Source organism: Chiloscyllium plagiosum, unplaced genomic scaffold, assembly GCF_037043375.1.
Source record: "Chiloscyllium plagiosum isolate Xiang-an unplaced genomic scaffold, Cpla_swu_hap1 HiC_scaffold_14, whole genome shotgun sequence".
NCBI lineage: Eukaryota > Metazoa > Chordata > Chondrichthyes > Orectolobiformes > Hemiscylliidae > Chiloscyllium > Chiloscyllium plagiosum.
The window spans coordinates 41,308,203-41,331,875 of NW_028270152.1; the positions used below are offsets into that span (position 1 = coordinate 41,308,203).

The following is a 23,673-nucleotide window of genomic DNA, read 5'->3' on the forward strand; positions in this document are numbered from 1 at the left end:
CTACTAAGGAGAAGTAGAGACATTCAGTGATTAACTTATTCTGTGCAGTCGTTGGCCTACAATACTTCTACAAATGTCTCTTGCTTGAGCAGGTAAAATGTACAAACCATTTCATCCTGATGAGCTATAATATTAACTTGCTTCCCAAATACCCAAGGTCATCATGGGTGACTGAAGACAAACACCAGGAAATGGTATATTTCTTTATCCAATTTATGTCTATGTTTTCTGATGCTTTATTGGCCAGCACTGCTACCTCCAACATCTTATTATGTCATGTGTGACCTTTCCAGAATGTGGGCAGACTTTAAAAGTGAAGGGTTGTTCACTGGGTGCTATCCACTCAGCCATGACCAAAAGGTCCGTTGACACCTTGCCAACCAAAACTTTTTCTATGTTGCCGAAAATCTCTCCCTTAATATGGCGTAAAAGACCATCCAGGGAAGAGCATATTCCTTGAATGAATAAAACAATAGCTCAGTGGTGTTGTTATGTTAAAGGAAGTAGGCTACAGCACTTCTGAATTGCTCAGGAGGAACCCAAAAATGGTAAAGGAACTTGTCAAAGCATTATTTCCTGGCTGACAGCAGCCCGTGCAGTGAAGGCTGCTGTATTGTCCACTTATATATGTTTGTGCGTGAGTGAGAGGGGGGGGGGGGGGGGGGAGAGAGAGAAAGAGAGAGAGAGAGAGAGACTGTATGTGGAAGAGAGTGTGAGTGTGTGCATGTGAGTTTGTGCATGTGCATGTGAGTGTGTGTTTGTGCTTGGTAGAGTGTGTGCATGGGAGTGATGGAGTATAAACCTGTGAGAGGGTGTGCGTATGGGTGAGAGTGTGGTGGTGGGGGGGTCGATGTGTGTGTGTCTGAGAGACAGAATGTGTACAAGAGAGAATCTGTGTGAGTGTGAGTACCGCATACATAGATCTATAGGGTGAATTTGCATTTGCACTTGCAGATACATTCTATTTTGTTCAAAATGCGCACAACCTACATGCAGTCAATCCATGTAACATTTTATAAATTCCTACTTTGGAAATAGTACCAGTCTGACTCAAGATTGGAATACAGACAGACTCTAACCTCACAACTTTAATGCATTATCTGAGCTATGATGTCTCCTATTTTTAATAAAACCTTAAACTATCTCAGGAATGTGAACTGAAAGAAGTTTTGGGATTTACATATTAATGAATCGATACCTGAAACCCATTCTACAAGATGAAACACTGAACACCAACCTAGGTGTGTTCAACATATCGTATCAGTTACATGACACTATGATCTTTTGCTATAAATTATGTGTCTTATCATCCTGCCCCATTAATTACCTGATGTACTTCCAAATAAATCTGTTGGGCTATAGCCTGATGTTATGTACTACATTGTAGACAAAGTTAAAAATCACACACCAGATTATTGCTGATGTATAACTTGTACTAGCTTTCAGAGCGCTGCTCCTTCATCAGGTAACTAGTGGGGCAGGATCACACGACACAGAATCCATAGCAAAAGATCACAGTTTCATGCAATTAAAATGATCTATTGAACAAACCCAGATAGTTGCAAAGTCTTTCATCTTCTAGAATGGGTTGCAGGCCTCAGTTCATCAATATGTATATGCCAGAACCTCCCGCAAGTCACATTCTCAAGACAATTCAAGGTTCTATAAAAAAAAGTGACCTCTCAGCTCAGACAATGTGTTCGGGGGGTGGGGTTAGAGACTGTCTGTGTCCTGGTCTTGGGTCAAACTGGTTCTGTTTCCAAGGTAGAAATTTGTAGAACGTTGTGTGGATTGACTGCCTGCAAGTTGTGTGCTTTTTGAGCGAGGGTAGAATGTATCTCTGGATGCAGTTCTGCAGGTTCAGTGTGTGTGTGTGTGATGTTGTGGGGTCACCTGTAGTTACCTGATGAAGGAGCAGCACTCTGATAGCTAGTACTTCCAAATGTTGGACTATTATGGTGTTGTGTGATTTTTAACTTTTCGAAGAGTGTTGTGCAGCATCTGAGGAGCAGGAGAATCGACGTTTCAAGCATAAGATCTTCATTCCTGCTGTAGAACTTGCGCTTAAAACATCGATTCTCCTGCTGCTCGGATGATGCCTGACTTGCTGTGCTTCTCCAGCACCACACTCTTTGATTCTGATCACCAGCAACTGCAGTCCTCACTTTCTCCCAGTTGGTTTTTAACTTTGTCCACCCCAGTCCAACACTGGTAGCTCCACATATTGCAGGCAGCATTGTAAATTCTTACTTGCCAGATTTCTTTCTGGTAGCAATATGCAACCAGTATTGCAAGTGCTACTCACCATTTATATATCAGCAAGGATCCAAGATTATAAGTGTTAATGCTCACATACTCAGTCATTTATCAAAATACAGATTCGGTCTTTGATTTCTCAACAGTTCCAGTGGCCACAGTAGAACTGCCATCCCATACCCGCTTAGTCTTCACCTCCAGGTTTGATGGCTTGGATCCTTGCTGATCCTTACTGAAGAAGGGCTTATGCCCGAAACGTCAATTCTCCTGTTCCTTGGATGCTGCCTGACCTGCTGCGCTTTTCCAGTAACACATTTTCAGCTCTGATCTCCAGCATCTGCAGTCCTCACTTTCTCCTCGAAGATTTATTTTAAGAGGGTTGGAATGAAAAAGCTATGAGGTGCTACTAAGACTTTATAAAGCTCTGGTTAGGCCCCATTTAGAATACTGTGTCTAGTTTTGGGCCCCACACCTCAGAAAGGACATACTGGCACTGGAACATGTCCAGCGGAGATTCACATGGATGATCCCTGGAATGGTAGGCCTAACATACGATGAATGGCTGAGGATCCTGGGGTTGTATTCATTAGAGTTCAGAAGGTTGATGGGAGATCTAATAGAAACTTACAAGAAAATACATGGAAGCTTAGAAAGGGTGGACGCTGGGAAATTGTTCGTGGGCACAGCCTTAGAATTAGAGGGAGTCAATTTAGAATGGAAATTAGGATACAGTTCTTCAGTCAGAGAGTGGTAGGCCTGTGGAATTCACTGCCACGGAGTGCAGTGGTAGCTGGGACATTAAATGTCTTCAAGGCAGAGATTGATAAATTCTTAATCTCGCAAGGAATTAAGGGATACGGCGAGAGGGCGGGTAAGTGGAGTTGAAGTGCCCATCAACCATGATTGAATGGTGGAATGGGCTCGATGGGCTGAATAGCCTTACTTCCACTCCTATTTCCTATAGTATTATGGTCTTACATTTGAGTAAGGAGAAATTGGTAAGTCAGAATTCAGAGACCACATATTTGGACAATGTGCACCTAACTTCGTATCATCGGCAAACTTCATCAGAATGCCCCCAATCTCTTCATCTGCAGCCCCAACACTGAACTCTGCGGGACACCACTTGTCACCAGCTGCCATTCCGAAAAATAACCTTTTATCCCAACTCTCTGCCTTCTGTCAGACAGCCAATCCTCAATCCATGCCAGTAGCTCACCTCGAACATCATGGGCCCTCACCTTACTTAGCAGCCTCCTGTGAGGCACCTTATCAAAGGCCTTTTGGAAATCTGGATAGATAACACTGGGTTTCCCTGGTCTAACCTACTTGTTACCTTTTCAAAGAATTCTAACTGGTTTGTCAGTCACGATCTTTCCTTACTAAATCCATGTTGACTTGTTCTAATTCGACCCTGCACTTCCAAGAATTTAGAAATCTCATCTTTAACGATAGATTCTAGAATTTTACCTACAACCGAGGTTAGGCTAATCGGCCTATAATTTTCCATCTTTTGTCTTGATCCTTTCTTGGACAAGGGAGTTACAACAGCGATTTTCCAATCATCTGGGACTTTCCCTGACAACAGTGATTTTTGAAAGATTACAACCAACGCCTCTGCTTTTTCTTCAGCCACCTCCCTCAGAACTCTAGTATGTAGCCCATCCGGGCCAGGGATTTATCAATTTTTATACCTTTTAGCTTATCAAGTACTTTCTCCTTTGTAATGGCCACCAAAATTCAACTCTGCCCCTTGACTCTCCTTAATTGTTGGGATATTACTCATGTCTTCCACTGTGAAGACTGACACAAAGTATTTATTAAGTTTTTCAGCTATTTCCTTATCTCCCATCGCTAGTATTCCTGCATCAATTTGGAGCATCCCAATCTCTACTTTTGCCTTTCGTTTGTTTCTTATGTATTGAAAGAAACTTTTACTATCATTTCTAATATTACTGGCTGGTTTACCTTTATATTCGATAATTTCCTTCCTTATTTCTCTCTTTGTTATCCTCTGTTTTTGTAGTCTTCCCAATTTTCTGATTTCCCAGTGCTCTTGGCCACTTTATAGGCTCTCCCTTTTTCTGTGATACATTTCCTAAGTTCCTTCATCAGCCATGGTTGTCTAATTCTCCCCCTCCCAACCCCCACTCCCCCAATATAGCAGTCCTCACAGATCATACCCAAAAGCTAATTCAAATAGACTGAATTTGGTTAATTCATTTGGTGCATCTCTGATGGCAAAAAGTACAAACAGAATTCCTTTATCCCAATCATCTGGATAGTCTTGACCATCAGCCCTCAACATGGTCTTTAAAGGCTGATGCCACCTTTCTAGTGCTCCCTGCGATATTGGATGGTATGCAGTAGATTTGAATTGTTTTATTCCTAAACTGTTCATAACTTCTTTGAATAATTTTGAGGTGAAGTTTGACCCTTGATCTGATTGTATCTCTGTGGATATCTAGTGAAAAAAAATTGAGTAACTCCTCTACAATCCCTTTAGCGGTGATATTGCATAATGGAATGGCCTATGGAAATTTAGCGGACACATCCATTATTGTTAACAAATACTGATTCCAACTTTTTGTTTTAGGTTGGGGTCCTATGCGATCAATTAAGACTCTTGTAAAAGGTTCCTCAAATGCAGGACTAGGTATTAAAGGTACGGGTTTTATTATTGCCTGTGGTTTTCCAATTACCTGACAAGTATAACATATCTGGCAAAATTCAACTACATCCTTATGCAGTCCAGGTCAAAAAAAGGTTTTGTATTTTAGTTTGAGTTTTTCTCACTCCTAAATGACCTTCTACTTGTAGTTCATACACCATCCACAACACCTCCTTTCCATAGCCCATTGGTAATACAACTCGATGAATTTCTGTCCATTTCTCATCTGCCTGAATATGTGATGGTCTCCATTTTCTAATTAAAACATAACTTTAAGATAGTGACATATAGGGATACACCTAGATTCAACATCAATGTATGCTTTTTGATATAACTGGTTCAGTGTTTCATCTTTCTGCTGTAATTCAGTTAATTTCTCGGAACTAAAGATGTCTGCTTTGTCATCTGTTTGCTCCTGTTTTGTGTCAATCATTCAACCAATCATTCTCTGCTAATTCTACCTCAACTTCCTTATCTGTACTATTTGATCTCTCCTGTTTCAACTAGTGACTTTGTGACCTCATTACCACACAGTCCGGAAAAGTCCCAGGATATATGTCCTGCAATAGTTCAGTTGCCTGAGTTTCTTCTGACTTTTCAACCACAGTAGGCAGCACTCCTACCTGTGAACAATGTATACCTAGAGCAAGGACAAATTGTATTCCTGGAACTGAGAGTTTGTCCAGTACTCCTACCATGACTTCTCCACTCTTCACTGGACAGTCTAACTTCACTCTACATAATTGAGTGCTTCTTGTCTAACTGTGAATTCCTGTTACTAGCACTTTTTCTGGCAATAGCCCTTTAGAGGTACACTTCTCCTCATCTTTCAGCATCAAAAATTGAGAGGATTCTGAATCTCTTAATACTGTAACCTCTTTACCTGCTGCTCCTGGCCTTTGTGAGTAAACTTTACCTTCACAGGTATATGGTTTAAGAAGATCTGGCACCTCCTCCATAACCAACTTCCGACCAGATTGTATATTCTGGTGCAGCTTTCTAGCCTCCACTGTGCTTTCCATTCCCATTTCAACAAAATTCACTATCTTATCCTGTTTTCCTACATCTGGTTTCCCAGTGCTTTTCCTAACCCATCAACATTGTGATTTCATGTGGCCTACTGTATTGCAGTGAAAACACCGGAGCTTTTTAACTTCTCTTTTCCCTTCAAGGGTTTCTTTTTTAACCCTGTGGTAAGTTATTCTTATGATCTTCACTGAGATCTAACTTTCCCTTTCCATGTGAGGATTTCTCGTTTCCCCAATTTCTATCCCTCACGGATTGAAATCGATGTTGGAAGCCAAACTTTGATTTATCATCCAACTTATAATCATCAGCCACGTCAGCTGCTAATCTTGCTGTTTTAACTCTCTGCTCTTCCACATGAGTTTTCACTACCTCAGGAAGTGAATGTTTGAACTCCTCCAAAATTATCATCTAAGAGCGTCATAACGTTTGCTCTATTTTTGATGCCCTTATCCAACTATCAAATTTACTTTGTTTGATCCTTTCAAACTCAATGTAGGTTTGATCAGAGTCCCTCCTTAGATTCCTAAAGCGCTGACTGTAGGCTTCTGGCACAAGCTTGTATGCACTTCAGATGGCTTTCTTCACTTCCTCATATTCCCCAGATACTTCCTCTGACAGTGATGCAAATACCTCACTAGCTCTACCAACAAGTTTTGTTCTGATCAATAAAACCCACATGGTCACTGGCCACTTCATTTGTTTAGCCACCTTCTCAAATGTGATGAAAAAGGCTTCTATTCCTTCTCATCCAACATATACAATGTGTGAATATTATTAAACTGTTTCTTACCAGGCCTTTGGCTTTCATGGGTTTGTTCATCCTCACTAAGCTCACATTTGGCCTTCATCTCCGTCCTTTTCAGCTGACTTTCCTGTCTAAATACCAATTTCTGAAGTTCAAACTCCATTTTTTCTTCCTTTCCTCTCTTTCCTTTTCTCCCCCTTTTTTCCTTTTTGTTCTGCTAAAGCAATTTGTTCTTTTTGTCTTTCCTCGGTTTTTAATCATAATTCAAACAGTTTCATTTCTTTTGTGTTTTGCTTCTCACTCAAGCTGCTTCATTTTCAATTGAATTTTAGCCAACTGTAAAGGTTCTGATGGTGTTTCCAGCAAAGTTAAATACTGAGCTATTGCTGTAATTATCTCTCTTTGGAAGGAGGCAGCTCCACATCCAGATTGTCAGCTAAATCCAGCAGCTTGGTCTTATCCACCTTTTATAAAACTCCCATAGTCACTTCTTCCACCTCCGGAAAACTCTAAGTGACTGAAAGCGTCATTGCTACCCCAAGCACTGTTCAAACCAACCGAAATCAACATCCACAACAAAAGACACTAACTCCAACCATTTGCTGCCTTCGAGTCCAGCAACCCTAGTCCAAAAATGGAACTATAGAACAACCCTGGACAAGCCCCCAGTCTGTTATGGACCAGGCCAGAACCCCTCAAAACATTTCATGAAGGTAGCCCAGACTCTAACTTTTCTTGTTGTTCTGAGCAGGTATGGTGTGATGCAACTGGTCAAAACCCATTGGTTTCAAACAAAACAGAATTTATTTACAGACTACTGAATGCAACACAAACAAAAGAGAACAGAATACAGAATAATTTAAATTATTAAAAACCCAACAGATTATCCCAACTTCATGATGCCGTTCCAAATTCCTGCAATAATCCCCATAAACACCCCTTGGCAAAAAAGCTAAAATCAAACACTGGGTCTTACAGGAGATATGTCAGAGAGGGAGATGTCAGAGAGACTCAGCATGGAACATGTTCTTTCATGTAGCTGTTTCTTTGACTAGCTGCCTCAAAAAACTGACCAGCAGCTCTGAACAGCCAGACTGCTAAAAACTGAACCAAACCAGATCAGAAGAAAGCTGAGCTGGGAGAACTGGCCACTCCCCTTTCAGTGAACAAGTGTTATTATTAAAAACTTGAAAGTCTTTTGCTTGAGGCAGTATCTGTTAGCTATAATCAAATTGGTGCTAAAACCCATCCAAATCAGACATCCCAGAACCTCTACTTTTACAACCATTCTGATAAAAACAAAGACAACTCAACCTTGCTAAAGGAGCATCATCATCACATTATCTAAACAAAATTAATTTAATAAAAATGTGTAAAAGTATAAACAATACTCCCTTTACTTGTCTCCAAAACACACATGCTAACATATACACTTCAGGAAAATAGGAAAAAGACAGATTTCTCTGCTGAAATTTACTTCCTGAACAAAAACACAGTTTGGCCAATGTGGATATTCTTGAGAGCAAAAGGATAATGTGGGATCTTTCATTTACTGGTACTGTAATATCCTGGCACTTGTCAAGTTACCAATCAAGCACATTTGTCTCTGAAGTCTATAGATACACTTAGCTTAGGATGCAATGTGGAGATGGTCTTCCAAACACTCTTTTAAAAGAACAAATAGGTTTCACTCTGAACTGATAATAAGAGGTTTTCTTTTCAGAAATGGGAGAGATTAGCAGGGCAGCTTGTTCATAGCAAGTGTTGTTCCAAACTCAGCTTGTTCTTAGCAGGTTTGTATAAATTCAACTGTTTCTCAGCAGGCACCCTGTCCAATCAGCTAGATAAAAATGCAACAATCTCTTCAAGCAGGTCACTGTTCAAAACAGCCCCAGAAAGAGATATCATAAAGTAAGCAGTTATCACCAGCCATATGAATTCGAGGAAGCTTTGTTTAAAGAAAATCTGATGTTCACAGTGAACTTCCAATGACCTCTTTTAAAGAAACTACTTCAGGTATGTCTATAAAACTTGAAACACATTTACAACAAATTTATAATAAATTTATTTACAATAAATTCACAATCCTTCAAAACGTAATTAATTTCTCCATGTAATACAGGTAGTTCTGGGATAATGTGCATTTCGACAGCACGATTTAGCTGATGAATTCGGGAATGTATTTTTAAGAATGTTTACCTCCATTGGCAATAGCACAATTCCACCAGGGATCAGTTTGCGTGCTTCATTCTGTGCATGCACCGATGTCCGTGCTGAAACCTTCGCCCCATTCTATGCATGTGCTGGTGCCTATGTCGTTCTGCATATGTGCTGGCGACCACGCCATCAGTGCTAGTCTTCATGCCATTCTGAGCATGTACCAATGTCAGCTGCTGACGGAGCAGCTTTCTGTGACAGGTACTGTGCAGAGAGCAGCTTTCTTACATTTTTAAATGTACTGTATTAAATTTGCTTTTGTTCCATTAATAAATATGACTTCAACTGTCATTCAGACTGTAATATACTTTGCATTAGACTTTTGGGTGGTTTTTGAGTGAATGTGAGTGATTTTTTTACTGGTCTGCCCCAACCCCATTTTTCCCATAGGCTTTGTTATTTTTATTAAATGATTTTCTATTAAACAAGGTTACGCTGGAACACAACTGTGGCATTAAAGAAGAACTACCTGTATTAAGTATAAATTTTCTTTGGTAGTGATTGGAACTAGATGAACCTGTTAACTACGAGGTTCTTGATTGGGGTTATTAACCTGAGCCAATCAGGAAAGTCTTTGCTGACAAAATATAACCAGGAGGCGGACCCGACGTAGTGCACCAGTTGGAGGACGCTCAGGTGTGCGGTGGGATCCCGTCCGCGCTCACCCCAGCCCGGACGGAATTTCACATTGGCCCCAAGGTCCCGTACTTCCCGCAGGAGCCTGTGCCCCACAACCTGAGCCGCCTCCGAAATTTTAATTTTGTCTCATTTCGGGACGTAAAAAGGAAAGCCCTGTACGGACTGCTGCTGCACACCGTCCACCTCTTCTCCCTCATCCACCGTCTGGACACGCCTTGGCATGCCCATTTGCCACTGGGCGGTGGGGATCCCCAGTGGAGGGCTCTCTACACGGGAGTCCTCCCCCTTTCTCTCGGGGATCTGGGGTGGAGGGTGCTGCACGCAGCAGTCCCCTGCAACCGCAGATTGCGGTGGTTCACGGACTCCCAGCCCAACTGCTTGTTTTGTGGTGCTGTGGAGTCTGTGGACCATGTATATATTGGGTGTGGGCATTTGCACTCCCTTTTTGATTTCCTTAAAATCCTTCTCCTCTGTTTTTGGCTGCATTTCAGTCCCACGCTCCTGATCTTTGGGCACCCGGTACGGAGGAGGGAGGGCAGGTCTGAAGACCTCCTTGTGGGTCTGCTCCTGGGCCTGGCCAAACTGGCCATCAACAGGTCCAGGCAGCGGGCCGTGGAGGGGGTCGTTAGGGCCGACTGCCTGCCCCTCTTCTGCGGTTACGTTAGAGCCCGGGTGTCCTTGGAGAAGGAGCACGCAGTGTCGACCAACACACTGGAGTTGTTCAGGGAGAGGTGGGCGCCGCAGGGAGTGGAGTGCATCATTTCTCCCTCCAACTCTATTTTGATTTAGTCCCTACCCTCCCCTTTACTGTTTTGATCACACAGCACTGCCCCTTGATGTGAAGGGCAGTGTTTGTCACTGGCCACCCGGGTGTTTTCCTATCTTCCTGGTGGTGGAAATTGAATAAAGATTTGTGCACTTTGTGTCTTTCACTGTGTCTCACACCTGCACACACACACCATGGGTGCTGGGGAAAAAAATAAGCACTACCGCACTTAGGTGGTAGTGTGGGGTTAAAATAAAAAAAATAAATAAAAAAAAGACAAAAAAAAAACCAGGAGGCAAAAGTGAGGACTACAGATGCTGGAAATCAGAGTCTCGATTAGAGTGTGCTGGAAAAGCACAGCAGGTCAGGCAGCATATGAGGAACAGGAATGTGAGATGAGAATCTCTTCAGTTGAGAACTGACTCCAAGCTGGCTGGCCACAACTAGTGTACTGTGCACCAGTAAAGAAAGGGTAACGTGGTGACAGAACACTGGCTTCTGTGCAGTTATTTCAAGGTGATGAGAGAAAACAGGGCATGCCTGAAGAACATTCGCTGGCAACGGTCATCTTAGAGTTATTGTAAGGATTTACCACATCATGCCTCTATTTGGGAAGCTTGACTCATTTGATACTGCTGTCGAAGAATGTCAAAAGAATGCAATATCTTTTCCTGTCAAATTACACTTGGGCAGATGAAAAGCGATGAGTAATCCTTCTGACTCCATGTGCACCTGCAGTATTTTCAGTTATGAGGTCTTAACTGTCTTTAACAAGATTTGCTCAGGATTCCAACCTTTACGCTTGTGCAAGACCTCAGACAGACTGAGAACATACACTGGGGAAATGTTGCAAATTAACAGTATGACTTCAGTTCTGCTCTCCTATGAGAAACAGTTTGTACAATTACCATTGATGATAATAAGAGGCTATTGGGGCGAAATTGGTTGAGAAAGATTCAACTTGATTGGCTCGACATTTTTCAATTGGAAAATGGCTGCCTCAGTGAAGTCCTAGTATAATACCTAGGGGGTTTTCAAGAAGGGTTTGGGACTACCAAAGGGGCCAAAGCCATTTTACAAGTTGACCAAAATGCAATCCTGAGATTTTGTGAGATCCGCCCGGTGCCATTTGCCTTGCAGGCAAAAACAGAGGTGGAAATCAGGAGGCTGAAGAGCGAAGAAATCATCAAAGCAGTGCAGTTTGCAAAATGGGCAACACTGGTCGTACTTATTGTGAAACCTGATGGCTTAGTTGGCCTTTGTGTGGACTTTAAGCAAAGTCCACTTCTTGCAGGTGGATAAATACCCGATCCCTTGCATGGAGAACTTGTATGCAAAGTTGGCAGTAGGGAGGGCTGTCCTTTATGAAGCTGGACATGAGCTACACCTATCTCTGCAATTGCAGCTGGATGCGGAGTCCCAGAAGTATGCTACCATTAATATCCATAAGGATTTATATCAACGTATAAGACTGCCATTTGGGATTTCATCAGCACGCACCCTTTTCCAGCGGACCATGGAGATCATTTTACAAGGGCTACACCAGGTTGCCATTAAGCTGGATATGTACTAATAACTTGCAAGACCAATAAAGAGCACTTGGAGAACTTGAACAAAGTGATTAAACATTTCTCCCAGGTAGGTGTACGCCTTAGAAGGGAAAAATGTATATTCCAGGCATCCCAAGTGACCTATCTGGGTGACAGTGTCAAACAAATCGGTTTAGGAAGAAAACGTGAGGGTGATCAAAGGAGCCCCGGCTCCCACATCTGTACCGGAGCTTAGGTCTTTCCTTAGGTTAGTGAATCATTATGGAAAATTCATTCATTACCCGGCCTCCATCTCTGGCATCCTTACACCTGCTATTGAAAAAGGGTCGGCCTTGGAAATGATCATGTAGCCAAGAAGCAGCTTTTAGGGAAGTGAAAAAGCAGCTATTGATTAATCTTGGCCACTACGGTTGAAGTAAGAGGTAGTGCTGACATGTGATGCCTCCCCGTGTGGTATCGGGGTGGTGTTGGCTCACAGGTGGCCCAATGGAGAATAGCTCATTCTTCCCGGACTTTGGCTGATATGCCCAGATAGAGAAGGAAGTTTGGCAGTCATCTTTGGTGTGCAGAAGTTCCACCAGTGCCTTTACAGATGAGAATTTATCATAGTAACAGATCACAAACCCCTGCTTGGACTACTGAAGGAAGACAAAGCAGTGCCGTACATAGCTCCAGGTAGAATTTAATGTTGGGCCTTAATCTCAGAGCATACAAGTTAGAAAACTGTCCAGAAAGCCAAGTGGCTAATGCGGATGCCATGAGCTGCTCCCACTAGCAGATACTCCACCAGTGGTACCTTCCCTGGAAGAGTCTGTTTTGGTTTTGAATTTTGTGGACACCTTTCCAGTCATTGTTGATGATATCCGACTATGGACACAAAAAGATCCTGCCCTACCAAAACTGAAACAGTAGGTGGTAATGGGGGGAGCAGAAAGGCCATAGTAACCTGGATTGAAACCTTTTTGGACCCCGCAAGACCAGATCACTGTAGAGGATGGCATATTACTTTTGGGAGCAAGGGTAATTATACCAAGTAAAGGTTGCCTCCTGATACTTGTTGAACTCCACCAGGATCAATGGGGACTTTCCAAGAAGAGGATGCTAGCAAGAAGCTATGTCTGGGGGCCAGGGTTGGATACTAACATAGCTGTATTAGTGAGGCAATGCCCAGAATGCCAACAAGGACAGAAATTACCACCAGTAGCTCCCTCACATTTGTGGGAATGGCTGGGTAAATGCTTGGTTCCATTTCATGTCGACTAGGCCAGTCCTTTCATGGACTCAATACTCCTGGTCATTGAGGATGCCCATTCAGAGTGGTTGGACATGCATAAAGTTTGATCAGCAAACTCAGGAATGACGACTGAGAAGCTGCAAATATCTTTTGTGATACACAGACTCAGGGAAGTATTGATCTTGTACAATTGGATGTCATTTACTAGCAGGGAATTTGAATATTTCCTAGAGTCCAATAGCATTCAGCACACAAGGACAGCTCCATGCTATCTGTCATCAAATGGTCCAAATGTTGAAGGCAAGCTTAAAGAAGCAGCTCACAGCATCAATCGAGACCAAACTGTCCCAGTTCTTCTTCGACTATAGGACTTCGGAAGCAACAACAGTGATAGCTCCAGTGGAGTTGCTGATGGGGAGAAGACTCTACACCATGTTAAACCTGACATTTCCACACCTTGGTGGGGGGTGAGGGCGAAATGGCAGCAGGAACGCCAGTGCTGGCCACCTGTGTCTGAGTCCAAGTCAGTGTAGTTATTTCACTTTGTAACAACATGATAGTCAAAATTGGGGTGGGCGAGGGAGGTGAGAGTTGTGTGAAAATTCCCAGGTCTCAACACCACACTTGGGTTATATTTCTCTTGGTTATTGAATAATGAACAGTAAGATTAACACTTTTTAAAGTCTCTTTTCCTTTTACAGATGGCAGTTAGTGGTCCTCCTTGAGGTTGGTATCCTTAACTCATTTTGCTTTCTAGCCCTCAGAAACAAATCAGATTGTTCCTGAGTGATGCAGCAGGAATTTACAGCATAGACAGTGCTGGAAAAGCACAGCAGTTCAGGCAGCATCCGAGCAGCAGAAAAATCGATGTTTCGGGCAAAAGCCCTTCATTAGGAATAGAGGCAGGAAGCCTCCAGAGTGGAGAGATAAATGTGGGGAGGTGGGGGTGGGGTGCTGGGGAGAAGGTAGCAAAGAGTACAACAGGGGAATGGGGGTGGGGATGGAGGTGATAAGTCAGTCAGTACATGGTTGAAGAGCTTCAGGACAGAGGAGATGACCTGGGGGTTGCAGTGAGAGAGAGAGTCACTGGGATTCTTGCGGAGAGAGGAGGAGAACTTCTTCAAGGTAGGCATCCTTGCAAGAGGATTCGCAGTAAGGTTAAAACCAACTAGGCAAAAATGAGGACTGCAGATGTTGGAAGCCAGAGTTTAGATCAGAGTGGTGCTGGAAAAACACAGCAGGTCAGGTAGCATCCGAGGAGCAGGAAAATTGATGTTTTGGGGCAAAAGCCCTTCAAGAACGAAATATCATTTTATTGAAGAAAGGCAATTACAAATTCAATGGCATGCCTGAAACTGAAATGTTATCCTTTGTTTATCTGAATGAAAAATAGACATCACAAGAAAAAAATGCTATTATGCCGCCAATAACATTACTGGTCAGATTAGAGCAAAAGACTTCTTGCACAATATCTTATCAAATTCAGCAACTATCAAGATCATCAAAGTTATCTTAGCTGTTGTGCACCTAGTGGAGCATATCCCGACTTATAAATTGTAACTAATAAGTATTCTTTTTGGGTCAGGCACCTTTGAAGCCTCCAAAAATCAATTACTTCACAGAGATACTATCAGATATGAACAATACATCAGACCAGAGAACAAACAGAAACACTTGACCCTAAACACACTGAATACACTGAATCAAAAGACCGTTTGAGGTAAGAGTATAGGTGGAATTTTCCAAACTTTGTGTAGTGTGAGCAATGCTAAGAAATTTGGGAAAATATGGTGAGCATGAAAAAATCCAATTTATGACACTGAGAATAAAAGAGTTGTATTTTCTCGTTAAGATTTAAAAAGCTAGATAAGAATCATATCAGTGAGTGGTTACGAGCTGTTTTCCAGGCACTTCCATCTCTTTATTAGCTCATCAGGCATCCCATGCACTGAGGGCTCTTGTGGTCAAGTAGTGAAATCCCTACCACTGAACCAGTGAACCCGGGTTGAAGACTCACCTAATCAAAAAGTAATAATAACATCTGTGAACAAGGTGATCAAAAATGATCTACTCCCATGTACTGTTAAGTAACTACAAGGCACTAATTTTTGACTTAAAAGACAGGTGGCTGCCTAGCAGGTGCAGTTTGTTTTTGCTTCTCCAGGTGGCGCGTTCACCATTCACCAACATTGCATGGCATGCTTCATAGCTGCGACCACCTCCATCTCCTGTCTGCGGAAGTTGCCATCAGTAACACACTAAGCCTCACCATATCCTCACAGAAGATCTCAGACTAAAGCACACTTCAGCAATTCACTACTGCACTTTGGAGTTCATAGACACCTTATATTGCAATGGTCTTGCCAAGTCACTTTGTGCACAGGGACACACACCAATCTCATTGGTCTGAAAATGTTGTATTACAGTGCTGTTAGGGTTGCTTTCCTGTCTCTTGGGTGAGAAGGGAGAAGATGCAAGGAGGCAATAGTCCTACAGCAGTCGTAATATCCCAGTGTTGTTTCATATAATGGATTCTCCTGCATACATAAGCATAAGATGTAATTAGTCAGAGGTCAACGTCGAGGCAATACGTGGCCCTCCTCGGGGAAGCTTCCATTCCATAGTTTATCATATCCTATGCTAACTCCTCAGGTGCATTCTTCCTAGTCTCTGAATGATGTGAGAATGGACGTGAAAGTTGGGAAAATAGGATAAAGTGGATGGTAATACAATTCTCTCTGTCGAGAGAGAAAAGTCCCATTCTCCAAACAATGTTGAACAGTGAGAAAGGACCTCACTGGTGAGCAGGATGAGGCCTATTTGCATCTATTGGCATGGATTAAAATCTCATTATCACCAATCTCACCTCTATTCCTATTCTCCCCTGTGCTGGATAGAAACTAGATGATGACATTTCAAAGAAGTATCATAATAAAATAGAAAATTTTAACTTTCCAAATATTAACTGAGAAGGTTTTAGTGTGTGAGGTAGTCAGTTTTTTAGCTAGTGCTGTATTTAAAAATGAGCTTCAGTAGGTGGAACATATCAGTAGGAGAATGTTTTGGAAGAAAAGTAATATTAACTCAGTTAGATTGAAGACTGTTATGGAAAAGGAAAAAGATAGACCTGGAATAAAATTTCTAAATTGCAGAAAAGTTAAATTTACAAGATATGATTTGGCCAAGTGATCTGGGAGCAGCTAACTTGCAAATAAAACTATGTCAAAGCAATGGGAGGCATTCAAGGAGGATATAGTAAGAGTACTGGATAAATATATTCCCACAAAGAAAAAGGGTGGGATCAAGGTTAAAAAGTTAATGGCAGAATCCCTAGAGGAATATTAGAAGTGCAGGTGAGAACTGAAAAGGAAATTAGGAAAACAACGAGGTACATCAGAAAGCATTGATGGTTAGAATATAGGAAAACTCAAAGACATCTTTTATATACAGAAAAAGCAAAAGACTAACTAGGGAAAGAGTAAATCCCATTCAGGACCATTGAGATAATCTGTGTGTGGATCCAGCAGATGTGAGTACAGACTTCAATGAGTATTTTGCATTGGTCATTTTAAGAGCAGCAAAGGTATAGAAATCAGGATAAAATATTATAAGAAACTGACAAAGAGGTAATAGAGTTACAGAAGATTTAGTAGCCTTACAAGTGGATAATTCTGCAGGCCCAGGTGAGGTGTATTATAGGCTGTTGAGGGAGGCATGGCAAGAGATACCAGGGCCCTGGTGGTAATTTTTAAATTCTCTAAGGCCACTGGTGAGATGCAAGAGGTCTGAAGGACTGCTAACATTGGCCCATTATTCAAAAACGGAGGAAAGGCTATACCGCAAAATTACAGGCTAGTCATCCTAATCTCAGTGATGTGCAAGTTATTAGAACAAACTCTGAGGGACAGAATATATCTGCACTTGAAGAGACATGGATTAGTAAGGGACAGTCAGTGTGGATTTAAGGGAAGGCAATTTTTAGCAAATTTGACCAAATAGTTTGAGGAGGTAACCTGGAGTGCTGATGAACATAATGCATCTGATATGGTCTATATGAACTTTAGCAAGGCTTTTGATAAGGTCCCTCATGGCAAACTGGTCAAGAAAGTAAAAGCCTATGGACCAAAGTGAAGTAGTACATAGGTTCCAAAACTGGCTGAGAATCAGGAAGCAGAGAGTTCCAGTCACTGGACATTTGTTTTCAGTGGGGTTCCACAGGGCTCAGTGTTAAGGCCCTTATTTTTTGTGGTGTACATTAATGATTTGGACTTAAATATAGGGAATATGATCAGAAGTTTGCAAATTACATGGATGTTGATAGCGTGATAAATAGTTAGGAGGATAGTTGTAAATGGCAAGAGAATATCAACAGACTCCTCAGGTGAGCTAAGCAGGGACAAATGAAGTCCAACAGAAAAGTGTGAGGTGATGCACTTGAAGGCTAACAAGGCAAAAGGGTTACACTACGAATGGTAAGACTCTATAGAGTACTGAAAACTATAGAGTATAGGGACCTTGAAGTGTATATCCACAGATCCCTCAAGGTAGCAGGGAAGGCAGATCAGATGGTTAAGAACGTATAAAGGTACTTGCCTTTATTATCTGAGGGGCATTGAATACAAGAACAAGGAGGTTATATTGGAAGTGTATAAAATGCTAGTTAGGCTATAGCTGGAGTACTGCATGCAGTTCTTCGGAAGAGGGCGCACAGGAGATTTCCCAGGATGCTACTTGAGCTAAAGGGAATGAGCCATAAAAGATGTTTGAATAGACTGGGTTGTTTTTGTTGAAGAGGTGAAGATAGAGAAGAAATCTGCAAGAGATGTATAAGATAATGAAAGGGGCAGATAGTTCAGGGATCAATATCCAGGGCACAGATGTAAGGGAAGTGGTAGAAGGCTAACAGGAGAATTGAGGAGAAATATTTTCACATAGAAGGTGGTTACAGTCTGGAACTCACTCCCTGAAAGGGTAGTTGAGTCAGAAACTCTTGTAACATTTAACCAGCATTTAAACATTCACTTGTGTTACCATAGCCTCCAAGGTGATGGAGCCAAGAGTTGGAAAATGGGATTACTGTAGTCAAATCTCTGTTAACCGGTACAGACACAATGAGCCAAATGGCCTTCTTCTGCCCTGTAAATGAACCACAATGCAAGAGGCTGCCATTTGGCCAGTGTGTCTGCACCAGCTGTTCAAATGAGCATCATTACCTAGTGCCTTTTACCCACAACCTTGTACATTATTTCCATCAAAATGATCATGCAATACCCTCTTGAATGTCTCAACTTTATCTGCCTGCTCCTCACTTTCAGGCAATGCATTCCATATCCTAAACTACTTGCTGTGTGAAAACATTTTTTTGTCTTATCTGGTATTTGCTTGTTTTGGAAACAACTTTAATTCTGTGCTTTCTGGTTCATGATCTTTTTATGAACAGGAGCAGATTTCTCCATTCTATTCTTTTCGATTCCCTCATGATTTTGAAAATCTCTACAGATCGCTTCTTAGTCTTCTTTTCTCCAAGGGGAACAGTCCCAATTTCTTCAATCTATTGTGATGACTCAAATTTCTCAACCCTGTAACCATTCTTGTAAACCACTTCTGCACTCTCTTCAATGAACTCACATCCTTCCTACAATAAGGCACCCAAACTGTTTCACAATACTCCAAATAGATCAAAAAAGTATCTGATATGCAAGTTCAATATCACCTCCTTGCTCTTGCTCTTGTATAAAGCAAAGGACACTGTATAGTTATTAACCACTTCCTCCTTCAAAGATGACATTCAAAGATGTCTGCACACGGAGGTGCCTCTGCTCCTTGCAACCCTTATTTTATATATCTATAAGTAAATGCACACTGGAAATGAAAATAGCTGTGATCACACCCTGAGATGTCAGAGGAATTGTTTTTTCTCATATTTCTGCTTTGTTTCAAGGACCTCATGCATTACAAAGATGATGGAGTTATAGAGGGAGGGCTACCCTCTATAACTGTGACTGATGTTAAGCAAACCTTCCTGACAGAGGCACAGTGTAGATGCAAGGCAACCAACTTTTCAATCTGGACCATGGCAGAACAGCCAGTTGGTTTGCTGAAGGTGAGATTCCACTGCTTGGATCAGTCTGGGAAGTCTTGCAATATACTCCCTCCAGATACAGATGTGAATTTGCTGAGATCTGCACAACTGGAGCAGGTAATGAGCAGATGTGTTGGAGGCTAAGGAGCTGGGAAACTGAGAACAGTGTTCTGAGGAGGAAGACAAGGACACTGAGCAGGAGGAACATCACCTTCTGCGTGATTGAGTGCTGCAACATCAAGTACAACAAGCCAGACAGGCCTTAATTGACATCCAGACATCAACTGGGTGCATAGTTACTCATTGTCGTTAAAAATCACACAACTACCTGTTGGACTATAACCTGGTGTTGTGTGATTTTTAACTTTGTCCACCCCAGTCCAACACCGGCATCTCCAAATCATTGTTTGTAAATTTGTTGCTGCTCAGAAATCAAGCGGTTCCTTTTGTTCCCAGAGGAAAATTAACTTTCTGTTTGTGTGTTTACTGCTAGCCTTGTTGTTGCTGAATAAAAGTGAATGTTTTCAACCATTTGTGATTGTTCCACATTGAACAATGAGCAGATGTTAAGCTACATTGGGCATTGAGGAAAAAAGTAGCATTCGTGTCGACAGAATTCTAGGCTCAGCTGCATTGCTTATTTCTTAAATATATACATCGGTATTTACAATGAAGTATCAATCATACCATCTATATGTCCTGAGAACCAAGTGTTTTTGGTTCCCTTCCCACTATACACACGGTAAAAATAGCTCCTAGCTGGTAGTATTTGACCAGATATATAGCTGGCATTTAAAGATGGCACCTGTGACAGGGATCCTGAAATGTCCCAGTGGTTGTGAGTACTTTCACCTATGGTACGAGGGAAGATACAAATGGTGCATAGCTATTGAGATGAGTTTTGGAAACTCTTGCTAGAGTTCTTGTAGAGAAAGCTAATATGAAAGTCTCCAAAACTGGCACTTAGCCAACTTCTGGTAACAATCAGCCCCTGTTTGGTATTCTGTATTTTTTCAATTAAATACTTTATAGGTATAATTATATATTGATATATATAAATGTATAACAAAAACCTCATAATTGAGAAGCTATCTGGCTCCAATGTTATTGTTGGTGCTTTTGTCACTGTTACAGTTATACAAAGAAAATACAGAAGAAGAAAGAAGATACAAAGCTTGGAAACAACAGAAACCTCCAACAGCCGTGGCACAATCTCCACAGAAACAAGCTGAAATAGAAGATCCTCTCAGAATGCAGATGAGGTTGAGGAGAGCCAGAATGTACCAACCTCACTGTCATATTTACACATGACCAAAGCTTAATGTTGGCATGGACTGAGGATGCTCTGGAACACCACAATTAACTGTGTTATGTGCTGTAGCAGGACTTATACTCTGAAGGAATGAGTGGCTGTCCCATTCCAGTGACTATCAAGGTTAACAGTAGCGCTTAACTTTTATGAAAATGGCACATTCCAAGCATTCACTATGGTTCCATGTGGAATATCCCAATCATCAACTCACACATTTGAGCCAAAAAAAGGAATTCATATATCCATTGCAGCTGTTTAATGTAAGGAAAAGGAATCATGCCACATTTCCACAAGAATGTCCTGACAACACAGAGTCTATGTGCCTCAACCGAGAACTAAAATTGACAATCAACTGTTCTTGATACATTTCCATGTCAAGGATGGCCCAACAAATGAGCACCTCATGCTATATAAATTGGTGTCCCTTTTAGGAAGTCTGTTTCTTGCACCCTAGCTCTGGTGAGTGTAACATTAAAAGCTTGAAATTCTTGTCATCTTTTAGCAATGCTTAAATGGAAAGCTCTGATGGAAAGTCAAAGACCTGAAAATTAACTGTTTCTTTCTCCACAATGCTACCAAACGTACTGATACCTTGCAGCATGCTTGTTTTTAATTTCACATTTCAACATTGACACAATTTTACATTTGTATTGGTGGAATCAAAGGCATATTTCTTTATAACAATGGCATTCCAATCAAAAAAAACATAATGAACAATCAATTTTTATTTTAGTATTTCCAGTATAGGATTAAATCTCTTCTTAATATTGTTTTGACAAATATTGCATGACCAGAACAATTGAAACACTGATAGAAAGCAGCACATCAGTTTTTCAACTTTACAAATAATCTTCCAGAAAGCTGTTTTTACAAAATGCCTGCCATATTTTCTCAATACTAGATAAGTAAGAAATAATGACAAGGTATCAATTCAAATATCTTGTCAATAAACTATATTTGTTAGCATTTATTGTATTAGATAAACTGTTTTACATCAATTCAGTTGAAATATGAAGTATAAGGAACAGCAAAACTCCAAGATTAAGTTTAACTTAAGAGTAGATCTTGTAACTATACCCAAATCTGTTGAAGTGGAGGGTTGGTTTCCAAGCCTTAATTCTCCCTGTTTCAATTTTACCACATTCAGGAGCTGTGTTACTTGGTCTACCTCAATGCCTAGCTGACAGCATTTTGGAATTACGTCGGTGGGTCCATCAGTCAAACACTGTAAAGAATATACATCTAGGGAAGAAAAATAAATCCTTTAGTTACATGACAAAAGTATTGCAAATATCATAATTTGTTGAAATGTAATTAATATATTGCTATAAGCAAAAGTTGAAATGAACTGCAATATATACTAACTCTAGTGGGCCTACAAATTTGACATAATAGTTCAATGTACAGTTAGGAACACTTGGTTGTTTAAATTTTATTACAAATGCGACACTTGTAAAATTTAGAAAGACATAACAGGCATTTTTATGGTTTGTTTCAATTTTGTAATGTCCTTTTAGTGTGAATTACGGAATACTTTTAAATACAATCACAACTTAATATTATATTGATCCATTTTCAACTACATACCATTCTTGAAAGTAGTATCCAGTGGCTGCAGTTTCATAGTAAATATTTTCCTTAATTTACAGTTGGCTGAGACAACAATCCTGTCTAAGGACTGGAAACCTGCTCCTTTAAATGCAGCATTGGCAAATGACACCATATCAATACAAACATTGCTCCACTGTAAGGAAAACAAATCTGAATTAACTTTTCTTGAATATCTTGACCAATGATTCAGTCATAGAATTGCTGGTTTGGTAACAGAATATAGGTGGCATTATAAAGCAGAATACTGGAACTTTAAGATACTGTGCCAGAATGTGGTGAGTTACAGCTTCTCCACCACAATTCTCTGAATGGTTAGTAGTCTTTTTCAACCTTATTGCTGTGGAGATCAACTGAGTCATTAGGAATGCTCTTAAGAAGCAGCTAGTTTCAAATTGGTATTGACAAGGCCTCAAAATAGTCCTTAGTTTTGTAAATCTGTAGTAGCCAACGTTTGAAAGTGAATACATGTCATATTAATATAAATAAACTATTACTTATAACATCATTCTTCTTATCAACATAACAAATGTACAAAATGCAACTGGAAATGATTTTTATTTTATAATTGATGTATTTTTTCCAATGTTAATACTTTATATATATAAATATATATTTCATACAATATACACATACAATCAAATGACTATAAAAATAATGAAGAAATTTCCTTTGAGGAAACACTTTGAACTCGTTCGGGAAATAATAACATCTTTTGCAAGCTGTTCCTTATCAGAAATCATATGACATAGAGTCATTGAGGTGTACAGCACAGAAACAGAACCTCCCATTCAACTCGTCTGCGTTGACCAGATATCCTAAACTGATCTAGTCCCATTTGCCAGCATTTGGCCCATATCCCTCTAAATCATTCTTATTCATGTACCCATTCAGATGCCTTTTAAATGTTGTAATTCCACCACTTCCTCTGGCAGCTTCTTCCATACATGCACACACATGTGAAAAAGTTGCACCTCAGCTCCCTTTGAATTCTTTCCCCTCTCACATTAAACCTATGCCCTCTGGTTTTGGAAAATAATCCTGTGCTGTAGCCTCACCAGTTTAACACCTCATTGTTGAAACACGCCTGGTGCTACTTGCATCATACCCTCCCGTATTCTTAACTGAACCAGTTTTGATCACCTGACTTAATATTAGAACACTGACAATGATGTCTAAAAAAACAACTACAGAGAAACAAAAATACAGGAAAATCATATAATAGACTTGTTAGTAAAACTGAAGTACATAGGATTAAAGGGGCAATGGGAATGTGGAGATTAAATTGGCTAAGGGTTAGAAAGTAGATAGTAAGGGAAACCGTAGAAATATTAATTTAGGTGTAGCTTTCAGATTACAGTGTTTTTTAAGCATATAAATGTCTTAGACTGGAGGAGACACAACGTAATTTTAAAATTTGCAAATGATACATTATAAAAATGTATTAATCAATGTAAAGGATAGTGACAGACTTTAGGAACACAGAGTCAAACTTGTGAAATGGCCAGACACATGTCAAATAAAACTTAATTCTGTATAGAGAATGCAAAATGGTCCATTTTGG

The 23,673-nt window shown here is 40.7% G+C and overlaps 1 protein-coding gene across 9 annotated transcripts in view; it reads right to left on the minus strand.

Moving 5' to 3' along the window:
- cfap20dc (CFAP20 domain containing) overlaps window positions 1-23,673 on the minus strand; it is a 400,185-nt gene that overhangs the window by 229,199 nt on the left and 147,313 nt on the right. For all 9 annotated transcript variants that reach the window (XM_087994376.1, XM_087994375.1, XM_087994372.1 and 6 more), the window contains 2 exons: window positions 22,089-22,245; window positions 21,579-21,743 (listed from right to left, as the gene is read on the minus strand). In XM_087994376.1, the coding sequence (XP_087850502.1) occupies window positions 21,579-21,743; window positions 22,089-22,245 (322 nt within the window). The remainder of the gene's footprint in view (window positions 1-21,578; window positions 21,744-22,088; window positions 22,246-23,673) is intronic.